Source organism: Elephas maximus, chromosome 13, assembly GCF_024166365.1.
Source record: "Elephas maximus indicus isolate mEleMax1 chromosome 13, mEleMax1 primary haplotype, whole genome shotgun sequence".
NCBI lineage: Eukaryota > Metazoa > Chordata > Mammalia > Proboscidea > Elephantidae > Elephas > Elephas maximus.
In genome coordinates, this window is record NC_064831.1 from 56840573 (window position 1) to 56867764 (window position 27192).

At 50.7% G+C, this 27192-nt stretch overlaps 1 protein-coding gene across 1 annotated transcript in view; it reads left to right on the forward strand.

Annotated features, from left to right (window-relative positions):
- Positions 1 to 25752, forward strand: part of SMAD6 (SMAD family member 6) — an 86780-nt gene extending 61028 nt beyond the window's left edge. The window contains exon 4 of the mRNA XM_049905254.1: positions 24138 to 25752. Within this exon, the coding sequence (XP_049761211.1) occupies positions 24138 to 24679 (542 nt within the window). The 3' untranslated portion in view covers positions 24680 to 25752. The remainder of the gene's footprint in view (positions 1 to 24137) is intronic.
- The last annotated feature ends 1440 nt before the right edge of the window (positions 25753 to 27192 follow it).

Sequence of the window (27192 nt, forward strand, 5' to 3'; positions counted from 1 at the left end):
TTTCCATTGCTCTGTCTGTCCCCCCCCCCCGCCCCTCCACCCAGCATGCACACAAAGGGGAGGGGAACCTAACAAATGGCAGAATCTTCCAGTGGAGACTCAATCAGGTTTGTAATGAACGAGGGATTGGGCTGATCAAACTAGAAAGGACACCAGACTTTCTTATAGTCCAACCCCCTTGTTTTGAGAAAAGGGAGGCCCAGAGTGGAAAAGTGACTTGCCTAAAGTCACACAGCAAATTAGGAGCAGAGTAGCTTGGGGCACAAGCTGGGTTCTCAGTACAGAAGAGAAGGTTGAGGAGTATTTGCCTGTGGCTGTTTTGGCTGTTTTTCTTTTCCCAAGGAAGTGACCTTCCTTCTCCTCATTCCCCCAGGGAGCTTTGGGCTTGGCACTTTGTTGGGAGGGTAGTTCTACTTCCTGTCCACCTGAGCGCTACCTGAGACAGCTGTAGCATTGTGGAAAAAAACCCTGACTCGGGATCCTAAGGCTTGGGGTAGAGGGGCTGACTCGAGCCTCACTTTCCCCTCTGTACTGTTGGCCACTCTCCTCACTTGTTGTGAGGATCGAGTGAGGTGGCCTGTATGAGAAGGTCCAGCACAGCACAACAGGTGTCCAGTGAGTGCTTCCTGAAACCCTCACAGACCACCCACCCTGACACTAGGGTCTGTGCGGGAGGAGGGGTGTGGCGTGCATCCTGGGTCATCTCTGAAGGAATGAATCGGGGTCTATGGGAGCCCAGCATTCTTGCCAGATACAGCAGGAAATGCCCCTTTCCTTTTAATTCGGGGGCCTCCTCCAGCCTCCATTTCTCCTTTTTCATAAAAAAAAAAAAAAATAGATAATAGGAGCACACCCGAAGTGACAGAGGCAGGCTCAAGTGGAGCCGGAAGATCATGGACAAATTCATCTTGGGGGAGCAGAGGCCTGGAGATGGTGTGGGACTTGCCAGGGGCAGAGACTGAACCCAGGCTCCCCAAACCTGGCTCACTGCATCACTCCAGATTGCTTCTGAGGGGAGAACTGGACCCTCAGGCAAGGTCTCTCCTGGGCTCTCTCAGACTGAGAGCTTGTCCATCTTGATTCTGGCCCCTTTCAGGGCCTCACCCCTCAGTCTCTTGGAGGTCTTGCCTGCTCTGACATTCTGGAGAGGGCTAAAGGAAATTCTGGAGGTGGGGCCTGCAAGGGGAGGGGGGAGGCAGGGGCTGCCTGGAGCACCGCATTCCGCACACACGCCCTGGATGCAGGAATGTCTGTCCAGCGAGCGAAGGAAGTGCTGGCAGGACAACAGAGCTGCGGGCGGAACACGATCAGCCTGGGCACTGGGGATTAGGTTCTCTGTAAATGTGGTGATGGCCTGATGCTGGGGCCAGGGAGGGGTGGGCCTGCTCCAGGCATACTTGGTTACTTCGGAGAGCAGTTCACGTGTCCCAGTGGACAGGAGTGGCGTAGAGGGTGGCTTGTTAGTCTGACTGAGAGGGTCCATGGGACCCTCCTTCAAGCAAACGCCATGTTTTCTCCATATATAAAGTTGTTCTTGTCTTTGTGTCTGAGGGTGGAGGGTGGTGGGTAAGAAACTTTTGTTTACTGAAAAATTCATCATGGGGATCCTTGTATATCTGTGACTCTTGGTTGTTTAAAACCATCTTTTTTGTTATTAAATACGGAGGAGTATATGATTATACAAGTAATATGATTATATTCTTTTTATATAAAATTCAAAAAATACTGATGAAGCACAATTCTTTCTTTCCCAACCTACTTCCCTCCTGCAAGTTAACTACTCTAAAACGTGGCAGGATGAAAACAACAACAAAACATAATAAAATAAAATGCAACAGTACGGAAAGTCCAAACACTCGTAACAACGAACGTGAATGTGCTAAAATAACCTATTAGAAGATAAAAGCTCTCAGACTGCTTTTCTAAATCCAGCTACATTTCTTTCTAGAAGAGATGCACCTAAACAAAAATATATAGGAAAGTTAAAACAAAAGGGGATGGGAAAAATGCTAAACAAAGAGAAAGTGCAGCAATATAAGTATGAGGTAGAGGCACCTCTGAGGAAAGGCCTGACAATCTACTTCGGAAAGATTGCAGCCATCGGAAACCCTATGGAGAACAGTGCTACTCAGAAACACATGGGGTTGCCGTGAGTCGGAATTGACTTGACGGCAACTGGTAATATAATTTCAGGCAAAACAGCATTAAAAGGAACAAAGAGGCATATTTTACATAGATCAGGTGTTGGCAGACTTTTTCTGTAAAAGACCAGATAGTAAATATTTTAGGCTGTGTCTTTCACAACTACTCAACTTTACTGTTGTTGAACAAAAACAGCCATAGCCAATAGATAAACAAATGACCATGACTATGTTCTAATAAAATTTTATTTACAAAAATAAGTGGCGGGCCAAATTCAGCCTCTGAGTCGGAATCAACTCCACGGCAACGGGTTTGGTTTGGCTTGCATAGATCAAAGCTAAAACGCTCAGAAAGACATAATAATTAAGAATCTTTATGCACCTAACAACATAGCTTTGAAATATCAAATCAAAGATGGATGGACATGAAAGAATTTACAAGCCCCCCAAAGTGTGGAAGTTTATAACACATTGCTCTCCGAAGTTGGCAGATCCGCTAGAGCGAGACAGAATATGAACAGTGCAGTAAACCTGTTGCTGAGAGAGAGAGAGAGAGAGAGAGTGTGTGTGTGTGTGTGTGTGTGTGTGTGTGTGTGTTTTGTAGAGGCTTGGCCCACTGCACGATGATGGGTCTCTGTTCACCTTTTGGATTTTTGTAACTAGAGTAGTCTGTCTTTTTGTAAATGGCCTTGACGGACAAAGACCAGGAAGAAAAAATGTCCTGTATCTTCAGTGTTGGACTTTTGTGCAGTCCTAGAGTTCCCACTTACGAAATCAACCTGTCTTCTAGTATTAATCAAATACAGTTGTAGGCACCAGGTGGGATCTGGAGGAAGTGTGGGGCAGGGTCCCACCCTGTTGGGTCCTGTTGTGGTGTGCTCACATGAAATAGTAGAGAACTGACCCAGCTCCTGCCACTCTTTTGCTCAACACTTTGGCTTGGCTTCCTGTGCCCACATCACATAGTGCTTGCCCCCAGTGGGATATTCAAGGTCTTACGTGATGTGGTCCCAACCAGCCTCTCTAGACTTCCTTGTCCACCAGCCCTTACACAATGCAGTGATCTGGGAAAACGAGACTATTTGGGCCTTGTCTTCTCCTGCCTCTGTGCCTTTGCCAATGCCGTGCCCCAGCCTGGGTGCTGCTTTTCCTTCCTTCACAACCTTCAAGTCCTAATCATGGAGACTTCCCCCTTCCAGGGTGGATGTTGGTGTCCCGCCATCCCTTGCCTCACCGCTCCTCATTTGTAAGGACTTTTGTGCTCGTGTCCTTTCTTCCTGCTGGACTCGGAGCTTTGAGGACCAAGATTGTCTCCACCTCCTTGGCCCCGCACAGGCGGTGTTGTGCACACCACAAGCACTAGGTAGCACTGTAGAATCCCAGGAAGGGAACAGTGGCAGCATCTGCGCAGAACCCCTCTGTGTGCTACACCCAGCCATGGCCTGAATGTTCGTGAACCCGTGTGCCCCCACTTTAGTGAGTGGATGACCTTGGATTGGTCAGGAGGCCTCACTTTCCTTCTCTGTAAACATTCCTCATCTGTAAAATGGGATGATTAAGAAGCCCTGGCGGCATAATGGTTAAGTGCTCAGCTGCTAACTGAAAGGTTGGCTGTTCAACTCCACCCAGTGGCTCCATGGGAGAAAGACCTAACCATCTGCTTCCAAAAAGATTCCAGCCTAGCAAACCCTGTGGGGCAGTTCTCCTCTGTCAACATGGGGTTGCTATGAGTGAAAAGTCGACTACCACACCGAACAACAACAAAATGGAACAGTGGTTGTTGGCTCATGGTGAGCTTGCAGGACATGTCGACTGGTAATATGATAGTCCCTGTCATACGATTCTTTGTCATCGGTGCTCTTGATGTTGTTTCACAGCTGGGGCGCCTGAGACCCAGAAAGGCTAAGGCCTTTCATCCCAGACGCACAGCTAGGAATGGCAGAGCTGAGATTTGAACTGAAGTCCTTGGTTTTGTATCCCACGCAGAGGTACACACTGTCCCGAGAGCCTGTCCTCAAATGCGCCCGGACACACTGAGTCGTGGTCGTCTGCCGTGGCTCCAAAGTGTCGCCTGTCCTGCTGGCCTCCCGGGCCTGGCGCTGGGATCAACCACGTCCATCCAATGCTCGGAAGTCGGGTTGGTTTTGGTCACCTTCCTGCCCTGTCATTCCTCCCTCGAGGAAGCCAGCCCTCACATCTCCACGCCAGGCTGTTGAACCAACTGACGGCATCAGGAGATACCAGAGCCAGGAAAAGGGGCCTCTTAAATCTTGTTAAAAACATAGATTCCTGGGCTCCACCCAGGACCCATGAATCAGAATCTCCACGGGTGGGGCCTGGGAATCAGGACACAAGAGCCCAAAGTAGGGAAAACGCTGGTTCTTTTAACCCTTTTATTTTGCAATTGAGGAAGCTGGGACTCAGAGAGGGGTCCCAGTGGCCAGGAGGCCCATTAAGCTGAGGGACTCTTACCTGGGCTACAGCCTCTGCCATTTCCCAGCACTGTCTCTCCCTGCCCCCTCCCCCAGCCACGGAACCGCTAGAAACCCTGTACAATGGAAGTGGTTGCGAAGGGGTGTACAGCGGCCTTCTGGAAACGCAGGCTCTCGTCGTGGACTTCCTGTGTCTTACAATGTTATCTTCGGAATAGGAAACTTTGCCCCATTTTTGCAACGCACATCCTTTGCCTGAGAGTCAATGGCGGTGCCAGCCAGCCAGGGCGGGTCACTTCTCAGGCAGAGGTGGGGAGCTGTTCCAACAGCCATGTGAGGAAGGACTCTCTCCCTGCTACTCACATTAACAAACAGACCCCTTGGCAAAAATAATTTATGTTGGCTGGGTTCATTGGGATTATTTGCCTCAGTTCCTGGGCTGGGTGGTATCGAGGACAAGGTCTTCCTCAGAGATGGGGGCCCTGGTTGTGAGGCCAACCTCAGGCAAGCTATGTCTGCTCCCTGAGCCTCAGTTTCCCCTTCTGTAAAGGGAGGAGGTTGGGGTTAATGATTTCTAGCCCTGATGTCAGCAATTCCCCAAGAATTCCTCAGATTCCCCTTAGCTTCTTCCAAGTTTCTCTTTGAAAATAAGGCATGATGTTGCTATAATACAGTGTGTTCTACAGCACCCTGTAATTTTAATTTTCCACTAACCTGAGAGTGGCGTGTCCCCCTCACCCTCAACTCTGAGACATTCACGTGACCCACTGGGGTGGTGAGTGGATTCTGTAGGTGACAGAATCCATTTTGGATCAAGAGCAGGGAATTGAACCTCAGAACTCAGAGGGAATGGAACTTTCTATAGGCTTGCAGTTAGCTACAGGCCCAGGCTAGTGCTCTCCTCTTACAGGCCAGTAGCAAAGAATATTCATGTTGTTTCCTTTATTTCCCTTAGACTGGAAGTTTTAGGGAGGGCTATTTGGGTTTAAAGAAAAAAATAAAATGTGTGTAGCCCACTAAGTAACTTGGAACTGCCTGGAAAGAATAATGTTTGCAAAAGCATCTGCCTGATTCCCTTTGACATTTTGTTATTTTCTCCTCACCTCAATCTCCAACGCTTCCTTTGCCGCAGAATCATTAATCCCCCGATTAACTTATGTCGGTGCCTCCCTGCACACAGTAGGCACTTAGCGAGAGTGAGGAAGTGCCCAGCCTCCTAGGAAAATGCACTTCGCCCATTTCTGTGGCACTTCTATTGGCTGGAGCCCAAACCCACAATGAGTGGTTCTTGAAAACATCCTACCCACTCTTTCCCCTCAGGGAATTTGCTTCCAGGGTTTCAGGGTGGAGCCCCACATGTTGGAGGCCTGGACAGGGCAGCTCTCAGTGGCTGGCTGAGAGCAGTTGCGGGGGGCGGGTGGCAGTGTTTTGGGAAGTTAGAGATGGTAGGATTGGCAAGAGCGACCTGCTAGGATGTGGTTCTTGGTGGGTCTTTACAAATAAGTGCGTCGATCTGCCTGTTTTCGGGTAAATGCTAGGAGGGTGAGGGTTGAATCAAGTGGATGTTCAGATTCCAAACATATTGCTTAGTTGATTCAGGGTGGTGCAAACCAATAACATGCTTGACTGCTAACCAAAAGGTCAGTGGTTTGAGTCCACCCAGAGGCACCTTGGAAGAAAGGCCTGGCTATCTACTAAAAAATCAGCTCTTGAAAACCCCTATGCAGCAGAATATACATTTGGTGGCAGCATGCATGCATTGTGGCAGGCACCCATCTCCAACCTCAGTGTTTTTGTTGGTTTGACCTGATAGCCCACAGGCAGGGAGCAGAGGGGTTGGTCAGTAGATGGAGAAAAAGTGTCTGCCAATACACCTGGCTTTCCTGCCCCACAGTGGCTCCTGTGGCAAAAGATGAGTGCTCCCCAAGGGATGTGGCAGAGGTCCCTCCCAGCCTAGAGCTTACTATTTCTCTCTGACATGGGTCCCATCGCCCAGCATCTTAGTGATCTAGAAAATGTCTGAGCTGCCCACCAGGGCTCTGCAGTGGGCAGCCATCATGGCAGGATCTGCTGAACACTCAGAACTGGGAGGTGGAGGGGAAAAGAGCAGTCTTCCACCTGGAGGCCCACTTGACTCCCTGCCCCAGGTCAGCACGCCATCCTGAGGGGCTTTGCCTTCCTCAGGGTTTTAAGGCGGCGGACTGCGGGGTAGCGGCACGATGTGGATACCCTGGGGAGACTGGCGGCCCTGGGTCTCCCTGGCTCCGCTCCAGCCCCCATGTGTCCAGAGACACAGGCGGTTGCTCCTGACTCGGTGCCCTCGGGTACCCGTCTGGCCGGAACCTGCCATTCCTCCCTCAGCGCTGCCTCCTCTACTTGGCAGGGCTGACTCCTCACACTGGAGCAGCCCTCGGTATTTCCAGCTTGGCGCCCTGCCTGCTTCTCTGGGGCCTTGCAGTCTGTCCTGGCGGGCCAGGACCAACACACCCTCTCAGCTGGACAGCTTCACCACCTCACCCGGGGCCTCTTCCTGCTGTCTTGGACTCGGGGTGCTTACCCTTGGGCCACTTGCCTCACTTGCACCTCCAGAAACACCATTGACCCCCCAGTATGGAAAATGCTGCGTCCTCCCCTGGAGAAAACCTGAGGCCCGGCTAATCTGTAAATCACCATGGAGGTCATAAACAGGCTGTTGCCACACAGGGGTTACCACACAGGGATGGGGCCCCTCCTCGCCGCTCTCACGTGGAAACGCCTGCCCAAGTTGGGCAGGGTGTCCTGGCAGAATGCCCTCGGAAATGCTGCTTCTTTAAGATGGGCACAGAGATAACTGGGTGGTCTGCTGGCAGGCCCGAGCCAAGGGCTGCCACTCCTTCCTGGGCGGCCGCTGAAGGGCCTGAGGCACTGGTTGCCAGAGTGTGGCTGAGGAGGCTCAGTGGTCCAAGAACACAGACAACTCAGGGACACCTCAGCAATTCGGACTGATTGCTGGTGGATGATCGGAAAGGACTGGGCTAAGAAATCCAGTTTTGTGATTTTCAAATACCATAGGCCATGATGCTAACTGATACTGTTTCCTGTTAGTGGCCCTGAGGAGATCTGCTTGAGTGAACAGATAAGAACATTTGTAATTGGTGTGCCAATTGTTTATACAGTGCTAGTAGGATAAACAGTTCTCCTGAACCTTATTTATATTTTACATTTGTTTATTAAACCTCTTTTTTTTTTTTTTTTTTAACTCCAACCCAGCTGCTTTTGGAATTATTACAAACTTTGGATTCGTGAGTCCTAATTAATGGTATCCTGGGTGGTGCAAACAATTAACACCCTTCTACTGCTAACCTTCAGGTTGGGTCTACCTAGTAGTGCCTCAGAAGAAAGGCCTGGCTATCTACATCTAAAAAATCAGCTGTTGAAAACCCTATGGAGCACATTACTACTCTGACACACAGGGGTCACCATGAGTCAGAGTTGACTTGAGGGTAACTGGTTTGGGTTTTTTTTTTGGCATTGTGTGCACAATAATTTATCTTGGCAATGTGCGTGCTTTATCCAAAAGCCGCAGTGCACAGGGTATAGGGAGTCAAAAGACAAGTGTGACCCTTCCTCTGTGGAGTATCAGTGTTATGTGAAGGCAGGGGAAGAAGCATATTGTTCATTCCATCGGCACAAAAGCAGACATCCTATGGAGTAGATCAAGCATGAGATTCCAGATACTTCCAAGGCTCCACCCTAAGGTCCTCAGCCTTTGGAGCACATGGATGGATTGGCTCAGTGGACGCTTGGGTGAGGTTGAGATCCTGTGGGGGGTGTGTGGGACCAGTGGAGGAAGGAGAAAAGTGACTCAAAGGATGCTTGATGGCAGTTTCCAACATGTGTGTATCCTTGTTCGTGATCAAACCTGCCCCCTCTGTCATTTAGCCCTTCATGGTCTTGTGGCCTAATTGTGACGTTGATCATCTGCGAGCATTGACATTAACCATTTGGCTTTACTGCTGACACAAGGAGCCCATTCTACATGGTAACCTAAAGGAGGGAAAGACATTTATCACATGTAGGAATTGAAGATACTGTGTAGCCCGAGGGTTCATTGCTGACCGTAGGAGGGAAGTTGTGCTTTGATTTCACAGTTGGATTTCACGGCCTTAGGGTTGCATTCACACCAGGGCCTGTCACCTTGTTCTCTTGATCCCCGAATTTCTTGGGGTGCTTTTCTTGAAGACATATCCCAAAAGAGGGGCTCACACTTCCATCCTCTTTCTCGCCACCACTAAGCTTTTGTAATACACTTGAGTTGCAGCTCCAAGCTCCCCATCCCTCTACTAACCCAGCTGCCTGGCACTTTTCTTGGTCCAGTGAGGGCAGAGCAAGCAGAGGAAGATGGGAGCAGCACCTTCTCCAGCCCAGCCTCAGGATCGCTTCTTCTTTGGTTGTTAGGTACCCTGAGTCAATTCTGACCCAGAGCGACCCCATGTATAACAGAAAGAAACACTGCCTGGTCCTGCACCATCCTCACAATCTTTGTTATGCTTGAGCCCATTGTTGCAGCCACTGTGTCAGTTCATCTCATTGAGGGTCTTCCTCTTTTTGCTGACCCTCTACTTTACCAAGCATGATGTCCTTCTGATATGACATGTCCTGATAACATGTCCAAAGCCTATGAGACAAAGTCTCACCATCCTCATGTCTAACGAGCATTCTGGCTGTATTTCTTCCAGGACAGGATTGCTTCATAGCCTTGTTTAAAGTCTTGGTCTCTCCTCTGGCTAGTGAGAGTTACCAGAGAGAAGGGCTCACCAGTCACCTCCACCTGTACGCATACAGCAGCCCTATATGGTAAGGGACCATGTTCCCATTTCACAGATGAGAGAATTGAGGCAGTATTGCGTGTACAGGTTGGGTTGACTGTGCGGTAAAGTTGGGAAAAGGCGCTTCTGGGTATTTGGTTTTTCTGCTGTTGTTTGTAACTCTGCATTTAATCGTCCCTTCTTGCAGCTGGGGCAACAAGATAGGGCTGGGATGTTGTGACAGGCTTGGTGCAACTAAAAGGCCCTGGACAGTGAGTCCCCCCCCACCCCCACCCCCGAGGAGGAAGTGGTTAGGTGGCCAGGAATGCAACCTGCGCCTCCCAGATTAATTAATAATTGAGAGCTGGCCCCCAGCCAGGCGAGCTGGAGAGATACAGTGAACAAAGAGTGGTTAACTACAGTGCGTGAAAGAAAAGTTTGACTTTGCCTTTGGCTAAAAAGGAAATCCGCGATGGCCATGATTTATGGGCTGCATGACTTGGGATCCTCCTCAGTGGGCCTGACACGGGCATGTGCTCCCTGAGTGAGATGCTGGCAGCCTGCAGGGCCACTTGTGCCCACAGGAAAGGGAGGAGGAAGGGCTGGGCGCCAGCTTGGCAGGCACCAGCCTCTGTGAAGGAAGGTGGGATTCATCCCCCCGGGAGAGGGGCTATGCTGACCACCTCTTGGAACAAGGGGTAGGCTTAGAAGTTGACCACCCTTCAAGGCGCATTCTGTAAGGAGGAATAGAAGGAAAAATGGCTGTGGAGTCAGGCTGCCCTATATTCAAATTCTGACTTACCGACTGTGTGACCTTGGGCAGGGGGCTTAACCTCGCCAATCCTCCATTTCCTCATCTGTAAAATTATACCTGTTTCCTAGGATTGTTCTCAAGGTTGAATGAGACGGGGCGTAAGGATAGTTGGTGCCCAGCAGCGGCTGGATTCCTGTGGGACAGCTGGAGACCGAGGCCCAGGAACAACCCCTGTGATCACCAGGGGCACCTGTGGCAACTCAAAGCAGCGTCATCACCTGCGGATCTCTGCTAATGTTTACTGGGTCTGTGCATGCAGATGCATGTCTCTTGCACGAGAATGATCAAGACAACCATCACTTAAAGAAAATCCACTATGTGGGACCCCAAGTTCACTAAGGATGCATGGGTTATGTATATTTGGTTGTTACAAAAGGATCTTCTAGAAGAAAGAATTTAACGCAAGGATTATTTTCAAATTGAATGTCCCTACCTCTGGAACTTTAATTTGGGGAGTTCTACTCTGTCCTATAGGGTCGCTATGAGTCAGAATTGACTCGACGGCACTGGGTGATCCCAAATGCATCTTCGTATAAAGCACGACAGGTGTATTTGGCTTGGAAAGGCCGCATGGTACTCACTGGTTGGTAAGTAACAACAGGCTGGTGTTAGACGAGGCCTGTTTTTGAGAACTTTGCAAATAAGAAAACCAGCACCCCACCTTGGACCAGCCTGTTCTTCAGCTCTTGCATTCAAAGCTGTGTTCCCGGTCCCCTTCATTTGACTCAGAAAGCCAGAGAAATTAAGGCCACCTCCACTGCCAGACAAGATGGCTGTAGGCTTTAGGTGATGTTTCTGAGCCCCTAAAACCAGCCTTAGACAGAGGGAGCTCATTGGTAAGCCATTGCCTGGGCTGTGTCCTGAGGATTAGCAAGGAGGGACCGTGCTTCTCCCTCTCCGCCTTTGTTTCCTGGCACCGGTGATGTCATCTCTTTGGTGGGACCAGTATTACCACTGCATCTTTTGCAAACCAGGGGAGACCAGATGATCTCTCCAGTCATCATTACAGCCCTCAAATGTGAGACCCCTCTACTAAGAGCAGCACTCTTTGTCGGGCCCTATGCCAGGCCCAAGAGGAAGGGGGCAGAGATGAGGCCAGCCTGCTCCAGGTGAGTCGGGTGGAGACAGGTACTCCCCATGATGGCCATGTAAGTTAGAGGGCACGAGGGGCTGTGAGAGAAGGAGGGGTATGTGGTTCAGACCCGGGGACATTCCAAAGCAGGTAATATTGGGGTCTTTCTTGAAGTTAAGATTCTGATAAATGCTGGGGAATGGGAGATGAAGCTTATACTTGTTTAGTGCCATTTACTGTTGTTGGGTACGTCACTAAACCCCTGCACCCCTCAGAGTTAGCTATTATCTTCCCTGCACGGACTTCCTGGGCAGGAGACCAGTACAGTCATTCAGGGCCCTGTGTTCAGAAGCCAGGCTCCCCCCGACCCTTATTTTAATGCTTTGCTCTCACCTTCTTGAAATTCTTGATCAGTTTTGAAGAAGGAACCATGCATTTTCATTTTGCTCTGGGTTCCACAAATCGTATAGCTGGTCCTGGTGCTCAGAAAGGTAAAGTCACCTGCCCATGGTAAAACAGCTGTTAGGATCTGCACCAGGTCCCCACTCCACCACATCACTCTGCAGTCCCTGGGAGCCTTCCAGATCAAGCGATAACAGCCTGGACAAGGTACACAGAGTGGGGTACACAGGGATTTGAGGGGGCCTGGCCTATAGGTGGAGCCCTGGTGGTGTAGTGGCATAGTGACCAAAAGGTCAGCAGTTCGGATCCACCAGCTGCTCCTTGGAAACCCTGTGGGGCAGTTCTACCCTGTCCTATAGGGTCGCCCTATAGGGTTGCTATAAGTCGTCATCGACTGGACAGCAACAGGTTTTTTTGTCTGTTTGGGTTTGGGTGTTTGGAGGGCTTCCTGGGTGGTACAGACAGTTAAACACTCAACTAACTGAAATAAATGGTGGTGGTTTGTACACACCCAGAGGTACTGCCTGGTGATCTGCTTCTGAAAGGTCACAGCCTGGAAACCTCTAAGGAGTACAGTTCTACTCTGCAACACATGGGATCACCATGAGTCAGAAGCAACTTGACAGCAACTAGTTAAGAGTTTTTTTGTCTTATGGCAGGGTGGGGGCAGGGGGTGTGCTGTAGGTGTTCACCTGGTTATTCCCTGGAACATTTCTCCATCAGTGTGAGTTGCTGCCGCTGAGAGCAATGATAGACTGGTTTTTAGGTCCTTTGCTTTTATGGCTTTACATCGGTCCAAGTAGAAGTCCAAGTAGAGGTCTGAGGCAGGAGGTTTGCGGATAAAGCACCCATTGTCTTTGGGAAGTAAAAGAAAAATGGAGGTGCCCTGAATTCGCCCGCTCTGGAGCCTGCAGAGTGGGCAGTGTGCCCGGATAGGCTTCCTTGAAGCACACGCTATCTTCCTGCCCCAGACGAGCATCTCTGCACCCCTGAAGCACGCCCAGGCTCTCCCCATCTGAACCCCCAGAGGGCCGATTGAGTTCTCTGGGTTTGGGTTCATCAGGGAAATCAGGGTCAGGTTGAACTTAGAGCCTGAGATGAAAAGACAAGCTTACTGTGACTTCACAACAAGAATCCCGAAGACCGGCGCGAGCCTGGCTTGCGTGTAAATTCAGGAGTTCAGCCATCAGCAGAAGGATTTGGGGACCCCTTCACATCTCACAGCTGCCACTTCTTTCCTGGGCACCGAGGTACTTGGGCACCGAGGTACCAGCTTCTTTACCTTGTACAAATAGTGTCATTTTAGACTGTCTCCAAGGGCAATAATAAAAGCTAGGCTTTCCCACCACGGGTGGTCTCTGGGTAGGAACACAAACACTCCAGAGTCTGACTTTGTGATAAAACAAAGAAGACTGAGAATGGGGAGCAAAGTTCAGAGCCTTTTGTTGCAGAAACTGGTTCCTGCTTCAGAATGTGGGCTGATTGTATAAGCAGCTTATCCCAGTTTCTCCCTTCTCAGACACTCTCACCATACCCCCTCCCCACACGGACACGGGGAGCCAGAATTCTCCACCTAGGCTCGTCCCCCGACCTTCCCTGGGGTTCTGAGTAGGTTCTCTGTCTTGCTTCCTATGGGTCTTTCTCTTATTGGGCTTCAATTATTGGGGGGACTGGCGACTCAGGATGGGGCCGAGCTAGGCGGGCAACACCAGCCTTTCTGGTATGGAGTGTGGAGTCTAATCGATCAGTGCTTTGATGGAGAAGATAGCTCTGACGCCAGCCTCTCAATGTGGCTCTTAGAAGTTATAGCTGCCTGCAGAGTGTCATTAAAAAGGTAGCTTGTACCATAGAGTGCTGAGGCCTGGGGAGAGGCGCTGACGCTCCTGGGGTCCAGGGAGCCCGGAACAATCTTGCCTGGCAGGAATCTGCATCTTGCAGAGTACAGGGCTTGTTGGCAGAACTGGGGGTGCTGCAGGCGGAGGGATGCTGGCAGAAGCAGAGCCCCGGGTTTCCTCCTCTGGCGGGTCCCCCTGCCCACCAGAGTGGTAGGGCCTAATAGCTCCTGGGGAGCTCTGTGTGTGAGACACTGAGCAGGCCTACGTATTAGGGGCCAAGGAAAGCTTGTTTTATGTCAGGGTTGCAGGGTGAGTTCGTCTTTTCAGGATTTGTTTGAATAGTGCACGAGATAAAAGAATGGAAACCTCGCCCATTGCAGCCCAGGCCTCCAATCTGTTCCACTGGAGACTTGGGGCCCGTCAGGCTGGGGTCAAGGCACCGGGGCAGAAAGAAAGGCCATTTTGCAGGGCCGAGCAAGTCTCTCCCCAGCGAAGGGCATTTATTGCCCAGCCAGGCAGCCGCTGACTGTCCTTATACTCCTGACCTCTGCCAGACCCCTCCTGGGGCGAGTGGCTCTGAGGACCACCCAAAAGAGCGGAGGGAGCTGATGAGGCCTCAGGAGAGGCCCAGCAGAGAGAGGGAGGGTCAGAATCGGGCCTGGTGGAGATTTGGAGCTGTGCTGCTGGGTGGTACTCGGGCCCTGGGGCTGTCCTCTAAGAAGGGATGACTCACCTCCTGGACTTTAAGTTCAAGAGGGGTAACGAAGAGCACAGAGCACCCAGTACCTCCCACCCTCCAGCGTCAGCAGCCCCTTCCCAAGATTAATGTTCATATCGTGGCGCATCTAGAAAGCCCTTGTGTTTGCGTTGTGGAGGGGCATGAGAAACTACACTTAACCAAAGAAGTGTGTGTGCACAGGGTACCTGGGGGTCACAGACAGTTGTTGTGTGAGGCATGTTGTTTGGAGAAACTCACCGGCCTCCTGGCAAGGTGGGCAGCGTGTGGTCAGGCATCACTGCCACATCCAGGGACCCCTTTTAACATCCAGTCTTCCCTAGCACCTCCTCCCCTGTTACGGCCTGGAAGGGACATGGCTGGGTGATGGGGTCACCATCCCTGTGCAGTTACCCCACCGTCCCCTTGGGATTTTGCATCCCCCAGGTTGCGACCTTGGAAGTCATACAAAGGGTTCCCCTGTCTCCAAGACTAGAGGGACTTGAGTTCAAATTCCAACTCTGCCACTTCCTGAGGGATGACTTTGGAGGACTTACCTGACTTCAGGCCTCAGCTTCCTCATCCTAAGATGGAAACAATCCAGTAGATCAGCAGTAAGTTGAAGTAGTGCATCGTAAGCGCTTCATACCCTGCCCGGCCTGGTTGTTTTACTATCTCCCCTTGATTCTCAACTCCATTGGCACATTTTATCTTTGAAGGCATTATTACCTAATATGAATACCCTTGTGAACTACACAAGCGTTAGTCTATTAGTTTATACAAATAACAAATAATATAAATATATGTGTATATTTATATATATATGGTGGTGTAGTGGTTAAGAGCTATGGCTGCTAACCAAAAGGCTGGCAGTTCAAATCCACCAGGTGCTGCTTGGAAACCCTATGGGGGCAGTTCTGCTCTGTACTGTAGGGTCACTATGAGTCAGAATCAACAGCAACGCCTTTGGTTTGGTTTGGTTTGGATGTATATATGATAATATATATGATAAGACTGCATGGTGGCAATAATGGTGGGTGGCACAAAAGGTTAAGTGCTGAACTTTTAACTGAAAAGTTGGCAGCTCAGACCCACCCAGAGGTGCCTTGGAAGTAAGGCCTGGCCAACTGCTTCTGAAAGGGCACAGCCTTGAAAACCTTATGGAGCCATTCTACTCTCCACACGTGGGGTCGCCATGAGCTGTAATCGACTTGATGGCAACTAGGAACAACAACAATAATAATAATAGTTATTTATGGAATGCTTCTTTTCAGCCAAGGAGCCTTGGTGCTGTGGTGGTTAAAGCGCTTGGCTGCTAACCAAAAGGTCACCAATTTGAACCCACCAGCCGTTCTGTGGGAGAAAGATGTGGCAAAGTGCTTCCATAAAGATTTAGAGTCTTGGAAACCCTATGGTGCAGTTCTGCTCTGCCCTGTAGGGTAACTATGAATCAGAATCGACTCGATGGCAATGGGGTTGGCTTTGAGCCAGCATTATTTGAGGCACTGTAAATTAATCCCAACAATCCTATGAAGTAACCACTGACTGTATCCCCATTTTACAGATTAGAAAACTGAGGCCCAGAGAAATAGAGTCACTTGCCCAAGATCTTACAGCTGCTAAGTGGCAGAGCTTACGTTCACACCCCTGCAGCTTTGCTCTAGAGCCTGTGTCTTAACCCCCACCCCCGCCACCCCCCTTGTAGGAGACACCCAACCTGATCGCTAATTTCCGATGTGACCTTGATAAGTCACTTGCCCTCTTGGGCATCAGTTTTTGCATCTGTAAAATCGTGAATTTAGGCCACGTGGACTGCATGGTTTCCTGGCCTCTCCTCCTGTCTCCCTTCCCCCTCCCACTGGTCTCCCTGTGAAACACCCGAGCAGAGCAGCTGAGTTGTCTCGAGCGTGGTGGTGAGCACAGTCCCAGCCCCAGCAGCTGAAAGAGCCCGTGAGGTCGGCCGTGGGCAGACTGCTGTGGTGGCCGGACCGCCCGTGATGTAATGACCGATTAGGAACTTCCTCTTGGAAGCCCAGCTTCCTCCAGGAGCCAAAGGTGCTGGAGTCGAGGTGGGGGTGGGGAGGGGCCGGTGGGCGGGAGTAAGAGGAAACTCCTGTCAGCTGAGCGCCTGCTTTTGGAACGCCTTCAGCAGAGCCTCACTCTAAGCTGTTGACCATTAACATGGCCCCGCGCACATTCCTTCTCTGCTTTTACTGCCAGAGCCAGCGGGTGAGGGACTGGCCTCCCCCTCCCTTAACAAAGAAAAAAAAAAAAAAAAAGCCTCTAATTAATGCTACATCTCTGGGCTTGCTGCAAAACCTGAAGCCATTTCTTCAGCTTAAAACGACAAAGGGGGGCTAAGTGTAAACTCCTTTTCTCCCCCTGTTTGATAACAAAAACTACTTATCTAATGGGCAAACAGGGCTTTTAAAAGGGGTGTTAGGTTAACCAGATGCAGGGCTGCATAATTACTCCCAGGCCTGGGAGCAGCAGATGAAAAAGCTGCCGGTTGGATGGGATCTTAAAGCCACAGGCATGACAGGGGACCAGAAGAAAGTTTTGCAGGAGGGCAGGAGCCCCAGCACAGCCCTGTGAAAAGGTGACCGGCTCTTCCACCACTTGCTGGGTGAACCTGGACAAGTCACTTAACCTCTCTGGGCCTCTTTCTCTTCCCAGATCTCAGGGGTCTGGTTCTGTCTGCCCTTCCTTCATGCTTATTGGCCGGTGGCTGGGCAAGCCCAGGGTCTGGGCTTGAGGCTCTGTTGGCCCTTTCCATCCAGCCCCGGATGGGGAGACACCGCTCTGGCCCAAGTAGGTATGAAGCAGCAGCGAAGGCTTCGAACGTGGAGGAGCACCTGGGGCCGAGCCTCTTGTGAGTGCCTAAGCCTTGAGTCTAGATTTCTTCCAGTCCAGAGACGAAGACATTAATCTGAGCACATTTCTGGTTCCTTTGAGGACTCCTTTGGCCAGGTGGAGTCCAGGGCGCTTTGGCAGGCCAACGGGAAAGGGGGAGCACCAGCAAAACAAGCCGCCTGCGTGTGCTCAGGATCTTGGAGCGCGCAGCCCAAGGGGGAGCATGCAGGGACGCTTCTGCCCTTTGTTTTGACAGAAAACTGCTGATTCGAAGAAGCTAAAGGCTTTTCTTGGGACTTCAGCTTCCCCTGCCTCCCCCAGACTGCAGTCAGCCCTTTGGTGCCCCAGCACCCCCACAAAATTATACGTTGGGTTCCCAGCACCCCTCATGGGGCAGAGAGGCCAAGAGGAAGGAATTCCAATCCTTGGCCAGGGGCTGGCTCCTGGGCAAGGGGAGAGGGCCTACTGTTGGGGCCAAGTTTCCTCCTGCGGCCGTGGCTGTCACAGCGCCCTCTGGTGGCAGGAATGTGGTCACCACCAGGAGGGCAGGCCACCCCTGGCTGGCCTAGATTCTGTGCTCTGGGCTACCTTGGAGCTCTTCTCAGGCCACTGCAGGACAGCCACAGGGAGCTGGGCCAGCAGCACCTTCCCGCTTTATGTATTTATTTTTTAGTTTCATGGTATACTGTACATAGTGACACAATGAAGTGCACAGCTCTTAAGTGTATAACCAGTTATTATCAGGTCAGTTCCAAACCATGGCAACCACACCTGTGTTAAGAGTAGAGCTGCTCTGTAGGGTTTTCAAGGGCTGATTTTTGGAAGTAGATCACCAGGCTTCTCTTCCAAGGCGCCTTTGGGTGGACTCAAACCTCCTGCCTTTCAGTTAGCAGCTGAGTGCGTGAACTGTTTATACCATCCAGGGTCAGGACTTTTGTCAGTGTGTACACCTGAGTAACCATCATTCTCATCAAGATATCAAACATTTTCATCACCCCAGAAAGTTTCCTCTGGCCTCTTTCCTGCATCCTGCCCCCCCCACACACAAACACACCCGCCTCCCTAGAGGTAATCAGTGTTCTGATTTCTATCACCATAGATTTGTTTTGCCTGTTCAAGAATTTCATATAAATGGAAACAAACAGGATATCCTCTTTCGTGCCTGGCTTCTTTCACTCAGCATCATTTATTTGAGATTCATCTGTGTTGTCGTGTGTCTCAGTAATTTGTTCCATTTTCTTGGTGAGTAGTATTCTGTGGTCTAGGTGCACCTTATTTTTGTTTACCCAGCCTCCCGTTGAAGGACATCTGAGCTGTTTCTGGGTTTTGGTGATCATGACTAGAACTGCTATAAACGGTCACCAAATACAGACATTTAGGGCTGCAGAAAGGAGTGATGTTGTGGTTGAGATGGGAAGACAGGCCAGGAGAGAAGAGATGACTTAGCCAATTAGGGTCCGCAGGCAGGTCTCCTGATTCCCAGGCTAGTGCCACACTGCCAGTTCCACCCCAGACACAGCATGAGACTGCGTCGTTCCTGTCCTCTCCCCGCCCAGAGCCCTCTCCGCCGGGACCCAGAGTCTGGTTGGGAACTAGGCCAGGCCCTGAGCAGGGGGTAGTAAGCAGAAGTTTCCGTCAGAGCGCGGTCATCTTTGATGTTGCTCACTTGGGTCTGACTCCCCGGTATTTATTTGCAATTAAGGAGCTAGTTCCTAATTAGGCTGACGGCTGTGGGAGATGGCAGGACCACAGCCTTGGAGCCACGAGGAGAAAAGGATCTTCTGCAAGAGATTGTCCCCTTGCACCTTGAGTGACAACTCAGACAACAGACTAGAAGCATAGGGGGTGCGGATAGCTCCGCAGCTGTGGGAAGTACAGGGGGACCTGGGTTTGTGGTGCCTGCCCAGTGCTGGGGCTTCTCACTTGAGGTAGTGCATCAGCTTGCGTGGGACATGCAGTGTGAAATCCACATGTACGTGTGTGCACATAACGTGCATGGAGCCTTGCTCTATCTCACCTCTGTTTCAGACTTTCAGTGATTCATTTCTTCATCCCTTCATTCCTTCACTTAGCACCTCTTCTCACCTCAGGTAGCGGGCTAGGAACTAAACCCTAACATGTGTAAAGTGCTGTACAATTTGCAAAGGGCATTGCTGTCCACCATCCTATTGAAACTTCCCATGGTGGTGACCCTCTGAGCCCTGGTCTTTAAAGGGTAAGAACGAGGCTGGAACCAATAAAGAGACAGCTCCTTCTTTCTGCACCTAATTGCTCTGCCACCAGAGTTTCCAGAAAACCCCGAAGATGGACTGTGTGAGTGAGGCATTCAGTTACTAATGGCTCTGTTTTACAGAAGAGGAGACTGAGACTTGGAGATGCTCCAGGGCTTATCTGTGCCACACATCCTGTCAATGGTGGCAGCCTTGTTAGGTCTGTCTCACTCTGAAATGATTTGGACCATGTGACAGGCTCTGGGTTAGAATTCCAGGGTCTCAAGTTCTGGTCCCAATCCCACCACCTACTGCTGCATATCCTTGGTGAAGTCACTGTACACTCCCAGGCCACCGTCTTTGGGGTATGAGGACATTGGACTTCAGAGTGTTTCCCACAGGCCAGTCTCAGGACTAAGTTTTCATTGAAAGAACCCAAGACAAGGTAGAAAAGAATTTTGTGTGGTAAAATATATATAACAAAACATTTGCCATTTCAACTGTTTTTCTGTGTACCTTAATTCTATTCACCATGTTGTACAACCATTGCCACTATCCATTTCTAATTTTTTTTTTTCTCCACCCTTAACAGAAACTCATTACCCCTCCAACAATAAATAACTGCTCATTTCCCTCTACCCCAGCCCCTGGCATCCACTGATAAACCTGATAAACTTTGATCTGTAGCATTTTCTTATTCTGAATCTTTCATATAAGTGAGATCACACAGTATTAGTCCTTTTGTCACTGACCTATTTCACTCAGCATAATGGTTTCTAGGTGCAACTATGTTGTAGAACCTCATTTCTCTTTATGGCTGAGTAGTATTCCATTGTATGTATCTACCATATGTTGGTCCATCCATCTGTTGATGGACATTGAAATTGTTTCCACCTTTGGCTATTGTGAATACTGCTGCCATGAACCTTGGTGTGTAAGTATCTGTTTGTGTTTCTCTTTTCAATTCTTTTGGGTGTATGCCTTGGAGTGGAGTTGCTGGGTCATATGGTAATTCTGTGTTTAGTTTTTGAGGAACTGCCAAGCTGTTTGCCACAGCGCTGCGTCATTTTTCATTCCCACCAACAATGCACGAGGACTCTGACTTCTTCACATCGTTGCCGACTCTTGTTGTTTTCTGTTTTTCTGGTAACAGCTATCCTAGTGGGTAGAGAACTTTTCATCATCTAAATTTCTGCTTTGGGTCCTACCTATTTTGTTGGTGTCAAATCACCCTTTTGTGATACTGATAGTAGATATATTGGAGTTTTTAATAAGTCTGTAAAGAACAAAATAACCAAAACCCACTGCCTTCAAGTTGATTCCGACTCATAGTGACCCTATAGGACAGAGAAGAACTACAGAACAAAATAAGACAATGGTAATTCTGTTATTCCCACCACCGCCTTTTAAAAAAACATTGGCTTGTGAAAGCCTGAAATGTTGTGTCCTCCTGGACAAGATGATTGGTGGGGGGGGGGGGGGGCGGGGGGCTCGCCTGCTTGCTTACTTACTCTCAGGATCAGACTTGGGGCCTGCATCCTTACCCACTACCTCTTCACTGCCCTGGCGGATGGGGGGGCAGTTTCCAGGGGTGCTGCAAAGGGATCCCTGAGCCATCAGCCCCACCTGCCGGACAGGCTTTGAATAGGGAACGGAAGGAGTGTGCAGATACTAGGATGCATTTTACTTGCCCCTTCCTTTTACGTGGGGTCGCCATGAGTTGGAATCAACTCGATGGCATTGGGTTGGTTTTTGGTTTTGTTTTGGTTTTCCCTTTCAGCCTATTCTGAGTGTCCTAGAGATAGATGCAGTCTTCTGGATAGAGAGGACCACTGCAGAAGAGTCTCGGCCAGCCGGGGGGCACTGGCTTAGGCACAGGCACCTCCCCAAGCCCTGGGAGGCAGATGCGGTTAGGGCTGTAGGCGCCCCGGGAGGGGCAGAGGACAGCAAGGGCTTCTAGAGGCAGCAGTCTGTCTCTTGGAATTTAGAAGACTTGGGTAGGTGCCCAAGCTTGGTGAGGTGTTACAGTCTGCTCAACCAAAGGGCTGCAGGGGATGAGGCCTGTCCCAGGCATTGTCCTTGAGCCAGACAGCTGGAGCAGACTGGGCGCTGGAGCAGACTGGGCTCCAGAGCAGCTCTGGGGGGTTCAGCCCCAACCACGAGGCCATTCCTGTGAGGGGCACTGGGGAAAGGCTGGGGACACAGGCCTGCTTCTTTCCTTTTAACGTCCGGTGGCTCCACCATGGGCAGAGCACGTTATGGCTGGGTGGTGCTCTCTGAGCCTGCTCTGTAACAGGAACAAAGAAGACAGTGAAGTTCTCAGGGTGGCGGAGCTTGTGGGGGAAGGGAGCCTCCCCAACTGATGCGTAAGCACCTGTGAGACTCATAGACCATGAGAGCAGTCATACTTTTAGATAGGGAAACTGAGGCTTAGAGAAGGGAGGGGCTTGTTCAGTGCATGGGTTTCAGGGAGGCGCCTGCCTAGCACTCACTATGTGTAGCCTGGGCCAGTTATGGCACCTCCTGGCCTCAGTTTCCTCAACTGTAAAATGAGGGTGATAATAGTACCTTACTCATGGTTGTTTTACGGAAGGTGCCTCGCTCATAGAAGGTGTTTGGTGATGCCTGTTGCCTGCCCATCTCCCAGCATACTCTGGATACAGCTTCTTTGCCCCCTTTGCTGCACTTGGTGGACTAAAGGAGGTCCCACTGGTTGGTGAAGAGGGACAATGCTGGACTGCTATGGCCAGGCTGGCACAGCACTGCTTTCCTGGCCCTCAGGGGCTTCCACTGGTGCCAGATGGGTGGACAGGGTGCAGCGGCTGGAGGTGTTGGAGCTCAGGATCACTGGGCTGTTCTGGGCTGCCTACCTGCTGGGACTGGACTAGTGCCCATAGCCTGGTAGCCTGAGGTGGTCTAGAGCTGTCTCTATGCCTGGCCACTCAGTCAAGGGCTGGAAGCAAGGTCTCTTCATCTCCCTCCTGACCCCCAGCTGGAACCATGAGGGGGCTGGATGGAGACTGTGAGGCAAAATGATGTGTCCTTCAGGGCTGACTTGAGGACCTGGATTCCCCCAGCCGGCCTGGGGACCTGTGTCTGGAACCCCATTGCCAGGCAGAGGGCAAGGAGACGTCCATCAAGCCTGTGCGCAGCCCAAGGCTGCAGCGTCTGGGCCGCCCGCGCCCAACTCCATGTCCTCATTTTCGTTCTAGGTCCCAGGCGGGGCCTGTCAGCCAGCTCCTGCAGGGCTTCTAGGCAGAGCTAGGCTGAAGGCTGGCAGAGCTGCCCTCACCCAGGCTCCCAGGTGAAGTTGTGAGAAGTGTTTCTCCCTCAGGTTTGGCTAGACTTTGATCTGTATTCCTTGGAGAAGCTGCACCATAAAGTGCTTTGCTTTGTTCTCAGCTGACCTGGAGCAGAGCCTCTCCGTCTGAGAGGTCTCTCGGGTGGGGGCCTGGGTGGGAACAGACGCAGCAGCCACTGCCTCTTTGGGCAATCATGGGTGCCTGCCTGCCTGCGAGCTGAACGGAAAGACCAGTGTCAGAGGTTCAGACCCTGACACACAGTCCACACGTGAGGTAGGAAGGAGGCCACCCTTCAGGACGGCCCGGCCTGTGTTTGGTCATAAGCCTGGTCTGAGGAAATTGTTAAACTCCTCAGACACATGGAGAGGCCCCTAGTTGGAGTGGGAAGGGGTTCCAGTTATCATCCAGGCCACCCCTTTCCTGCACAGTGGGGAAACTGAGGCCCAGAGAGGGACAGTACACACTGGGAGAGTTGGCAAATTCCAGAGCCCCTTGGAGAGCAGTTTTTTTTTTTTTTTTTTTTTAAAGCTCTTAGAGATCCTCAGCTCCTTGTCTCTCTGAGGTGGCTGCAGTTCTGGTGAAAACCTTTATTTCCTGCCAAGGCAGTGCACTCAAGGGAGCAATGGGGGACTCGGTGAAATGTTTAAAGCTGAGGCTGGGAGCAGTTGGACGGCCTTATTTCTGTACAACAAGGCCACCACAGGAATCCCACAATTCTGGGCTGGAAGGGACCCAAGGGGCCAGCCCTCCTCCTTACTTCCTATGCTTGAGTCACTGCCAAGGGGTGGTTTGTCTCTCTAATAGTTTAACCTTGAAGGAGCCCTGGTGGCGTAATGGTTAAGTGCTAAGCTGCTAACCAAAAGGTTGGAGATTCAAACCCACCCAGCGGCTCCGTGGAAAAACTGGTGATCTCCTCCCGTAAAGATTACAGCCTAGAAAACCCTACGGGGCAATCTACTCTGTCACATGGGGTCACTATGAGTCCAAATCAACTCGAGGGCACCTGACAGCAACAGTTTAACCCTATAACTCTAGTCAGGTTGATGCTTAGACTGACTGGGTTCAAATCCTGCCACTGCTGCTCATCAACTGTGTGACCTTGGGTAAGCTGCCAGTCTCTGCTGAGTCTCGTCCTTACAGGGTATTCATGAGGGCTAAGTGCTTATAAGGATAGAGTGTATGACACCTGGTATGTTGTTGGTGCTCAGCATTTAGTCCCTCCTCAGAGTGCGTGTGAGTATCTGCCTGCCTGCACTCTCTCTTTCCTGCTGGCTTGTGAAATTCTTGTGGGCATGTGTCTGGGTGGGCATCCCCAGTACCTAGCACACAGTAGGTGCCTTGCCTCGCACACTGCAGGTTCATAACATTTGTTTCTCCTTTGTGTGAGGTTGTGTGTATTTCTGAGGTGGGGGAGAGAGCTCTCCTGTGTGTTAAATTTTGTGAGGACAGCCTGGCACACAGTAGGTGCTTGCGTGTCTGCTGCATACTACAGACCCCCAGCCCCCACTATCCAGGCTGCGGTGCCCATCTCTCTACCCCGAGTAACAGCCCTGTGCCCTGTGCTTGCTTTGCAGATGCCAGCATGTCTCCCGATGCCACAAAGCCAAGCCACTGGTGCAGCGTGGCGTACTGGGAGCACCGGACACGAGTGGGCCGCCTCTATGCGGTGTACGACCAGGCCGTCAGCATCTTCTATGACCTACCTCAGGGCAGCGGCTTCTGCCTGGGCCAGCTCAACCTGGAGCAGCGCAGCGAGTCGGTGCAGCGAACGCGCAGCAAGATTGGCTTTGGCATCCTGCTCAGCAAGGAGCCTGACGGCGTGTGGGCCTACAACCGGGGCGAGCACCCCATCTTCGTCAACTCCCCCACGCTGGACGCGCCCGGCGGCCGCGCCCTCGTTGTGCGCAAGGTGCCACCTGGTTACTCCATCAAGGTGTTCGACTTTGAGCGCTCGGGCCTTCTCCAGCATGGGCCTGAGCCAGATGCCGCCGACGGCCCCTATGACCCCAACAGCGTCCGCATCAGCTTTGCCAAGGGCTGGGGGCCCTGCTACTCCCGGCAGTTTATCACCTCCTGTCCCTGCTGGCTCGAGATCCTCCTCAACAACCACAGATAGCGGTGGCTGCAGAGGCGATGGCCCTGTGCCCAGGGCCAGACATGGAGGGCAGCCACCACTGTGTGCCCACCGCAAGAGGGGCCCGTGCCCAGAGACACAGCTCCCACGGACGAAACCCCCCAAATATCATCTACCTAGATTTAATATAAAGTTTTATATATTATATGGAAATATATATTATACTTGTAATTATGGAGTCATTTTTACAATGTAATTATTTATGTATGGTGCAATGTGTGTATATGGACAAAACAAGAAGACGCACTTTGGCTTATAATTCTTTCAATACAGATATATTTTCTTTCTTTTCCTCCTTCCTCTTCTTTATTTTTATTTTTTAAGAAAATGATACAGCAGAGCTAGGTGGAAAAGCCTGGGTTTGGTGTATGGTTTCTGAAATATTAATACCCAGACAAAAAGCTAATACCAGTCACTCGTTGATAATAAAGTATTCGCATTATAGATTTTTTTTTTTTTAACTGTCTTCTTTTTATAAAGAGGGACCTGCAGAGCTTTAGTGGATTTCTAACCAGTCAGGTACCCAGAAACTGGACTTCAGTCTTTTACTGGGTAAAGAATGAGCTGAGAAGGAAGAACATATGTTTACCCTTAAGGCCAGAGAAGGCTCTGTTGATCCTTCCTCACCATGGCTTTGATTTGTCTATAGGATGAGAAGTACATGGGCCATCCATCCTGGACAAGCTCCCGCAGTCTGATGGAGAAGGCACAGGCCCTGCCCTGGAGGAGCTCCCGGTCTGATGGGGGAGGCAGGACCATGCACCTCACCTCTGACCTATACAAAAAAGCTAGAAGACAACACTATTCCTCACCACTTTGGGGAGCTGGCCTGAGGGAGAAAAACAGATAGTGGGCCTTGGGCCCACCTACCACCTGTAGAACCCACCTGAGCCCCAGGGGTAGGCTCCCTCTTCCATTGCCCCCCACCCCCTCCCTCACGTAGCTGAGAACCTACCTGTTGGGGCTGAGTTCATGCCCAGGGAGAGAGGGAAGTGAAGGCAGGTGGTTTATTTCTACTTTATAAAAGGGAAAAGTTGAGACTCTGAAAGGGTAAATGACCAGCTCTCGAGACAAAATCAAAGAAGTTACATTTCATTGTATTGCCAGAGCTGTGTCATTAGATCTGAGTTTCCTTCAGAATACTCAAGAAAGAAGACCTCCTTGACCAAATAAATATGGGGAAGGCTACATTGTGTATCTTCGTTCTTGAAGATTTGCGTTAGCATATTAAATGTTCTGAGAAATCCTTCTTGCTGCATAATAAGTTATCCCAAATTCAGCTTAAAACAACAGGCATGTATTATATTATCTCACACAGCTTGTGAGGGTCAGGAGCCAGGGGAGCAGCTTAGCTGAGTGGTTTCTTCTCAGGGTCTCCCAGAAGGTTGCTGTCAAGCTGTCGACGGGCTGCAGTTATCTGCGGCTTGACTGGGTCTGGAGGATACTCTTCCAAGCCCACTCACGTGATTACTGGCAGGAGGCTGCAGTTCTCAACACGGGCCTCTCTATCTGGCTGCTCACGAGTGTGGCTTCCCCCAGAGCAAGTGACATGAGAGAGACCTAGAGTAATGCTGCAGTCTTTCATAGCCTTACCTCTGAAGGGCTATACTGCAGCTGCCTTTCCGGCTCCATCTCATCTAACCCTCACAAGAACCTCTGGAGTTGGTGTTCTCAGTTATTCCCATCTTACAGGTAGAGAAACTAACGTGTACATTAATGACGTCCTTTGTCCAAATGCCCTGGGGGAAGAAACAACCCTTAAGCCAGTGACCCAGTCTGGGGGTGGGTCCTGGTACGGGTTGTGATTGGCATTGCTGGAGCAGGCCTGGGTAAGCTGGACTGGAGAGGTCCCAGGGGGACGGTCTGAGAGCCTGTGGGGCTGAACTGGGAGAAGGTAGTAATCCACTTCGAAACCATCTTGCTGTGAGGGTCCTGATTTCCTTGCTCAGGCATTTTAGTGCTACCCGCTCCCCATGCTGGGCCTGACCAGCCTGCCCTGCCCAGAGGCCTTTGGGTGGCCCCAGATGTCAAGCAGAGCCCCTTTGTTTGTGGGGGTCTGTCTTAGTCATCTAGTGCTGCTATAACAGAAATACCACAAGTGGATGTCTTTAACAAAGAAAAATTTATTCTCTCACAGTCTAGAAGGCTAGAAGCCTGAATTCAAGGTGCTAGCTCCAGGGGAACTCTGTCGGCTCCAGTGCTGTCTCACGCTGGTCTCCTGGTTCTGCTGCTGCTATTTCTTCCCTCACTTCCTTCTGAGTCCTCACCAGAATTGTCTGACGTCCATAATTCCACCAATAGTCTCTTCAAGGCAATCTAGGCTTTTACTATTAGGCACTTTAAAACTCTTCCAGCCTCTATCCATTCATGGTTTCAAAAGCACTTCCATGTCTTAGGTATCTTCTTGAGCAGCACCTCACTCCCAGTACCAAATTCATAGTTATCTAGTGCTGCTATGACAGAAATAGCACGAGTGGATGGCTTTAACAAAGAAA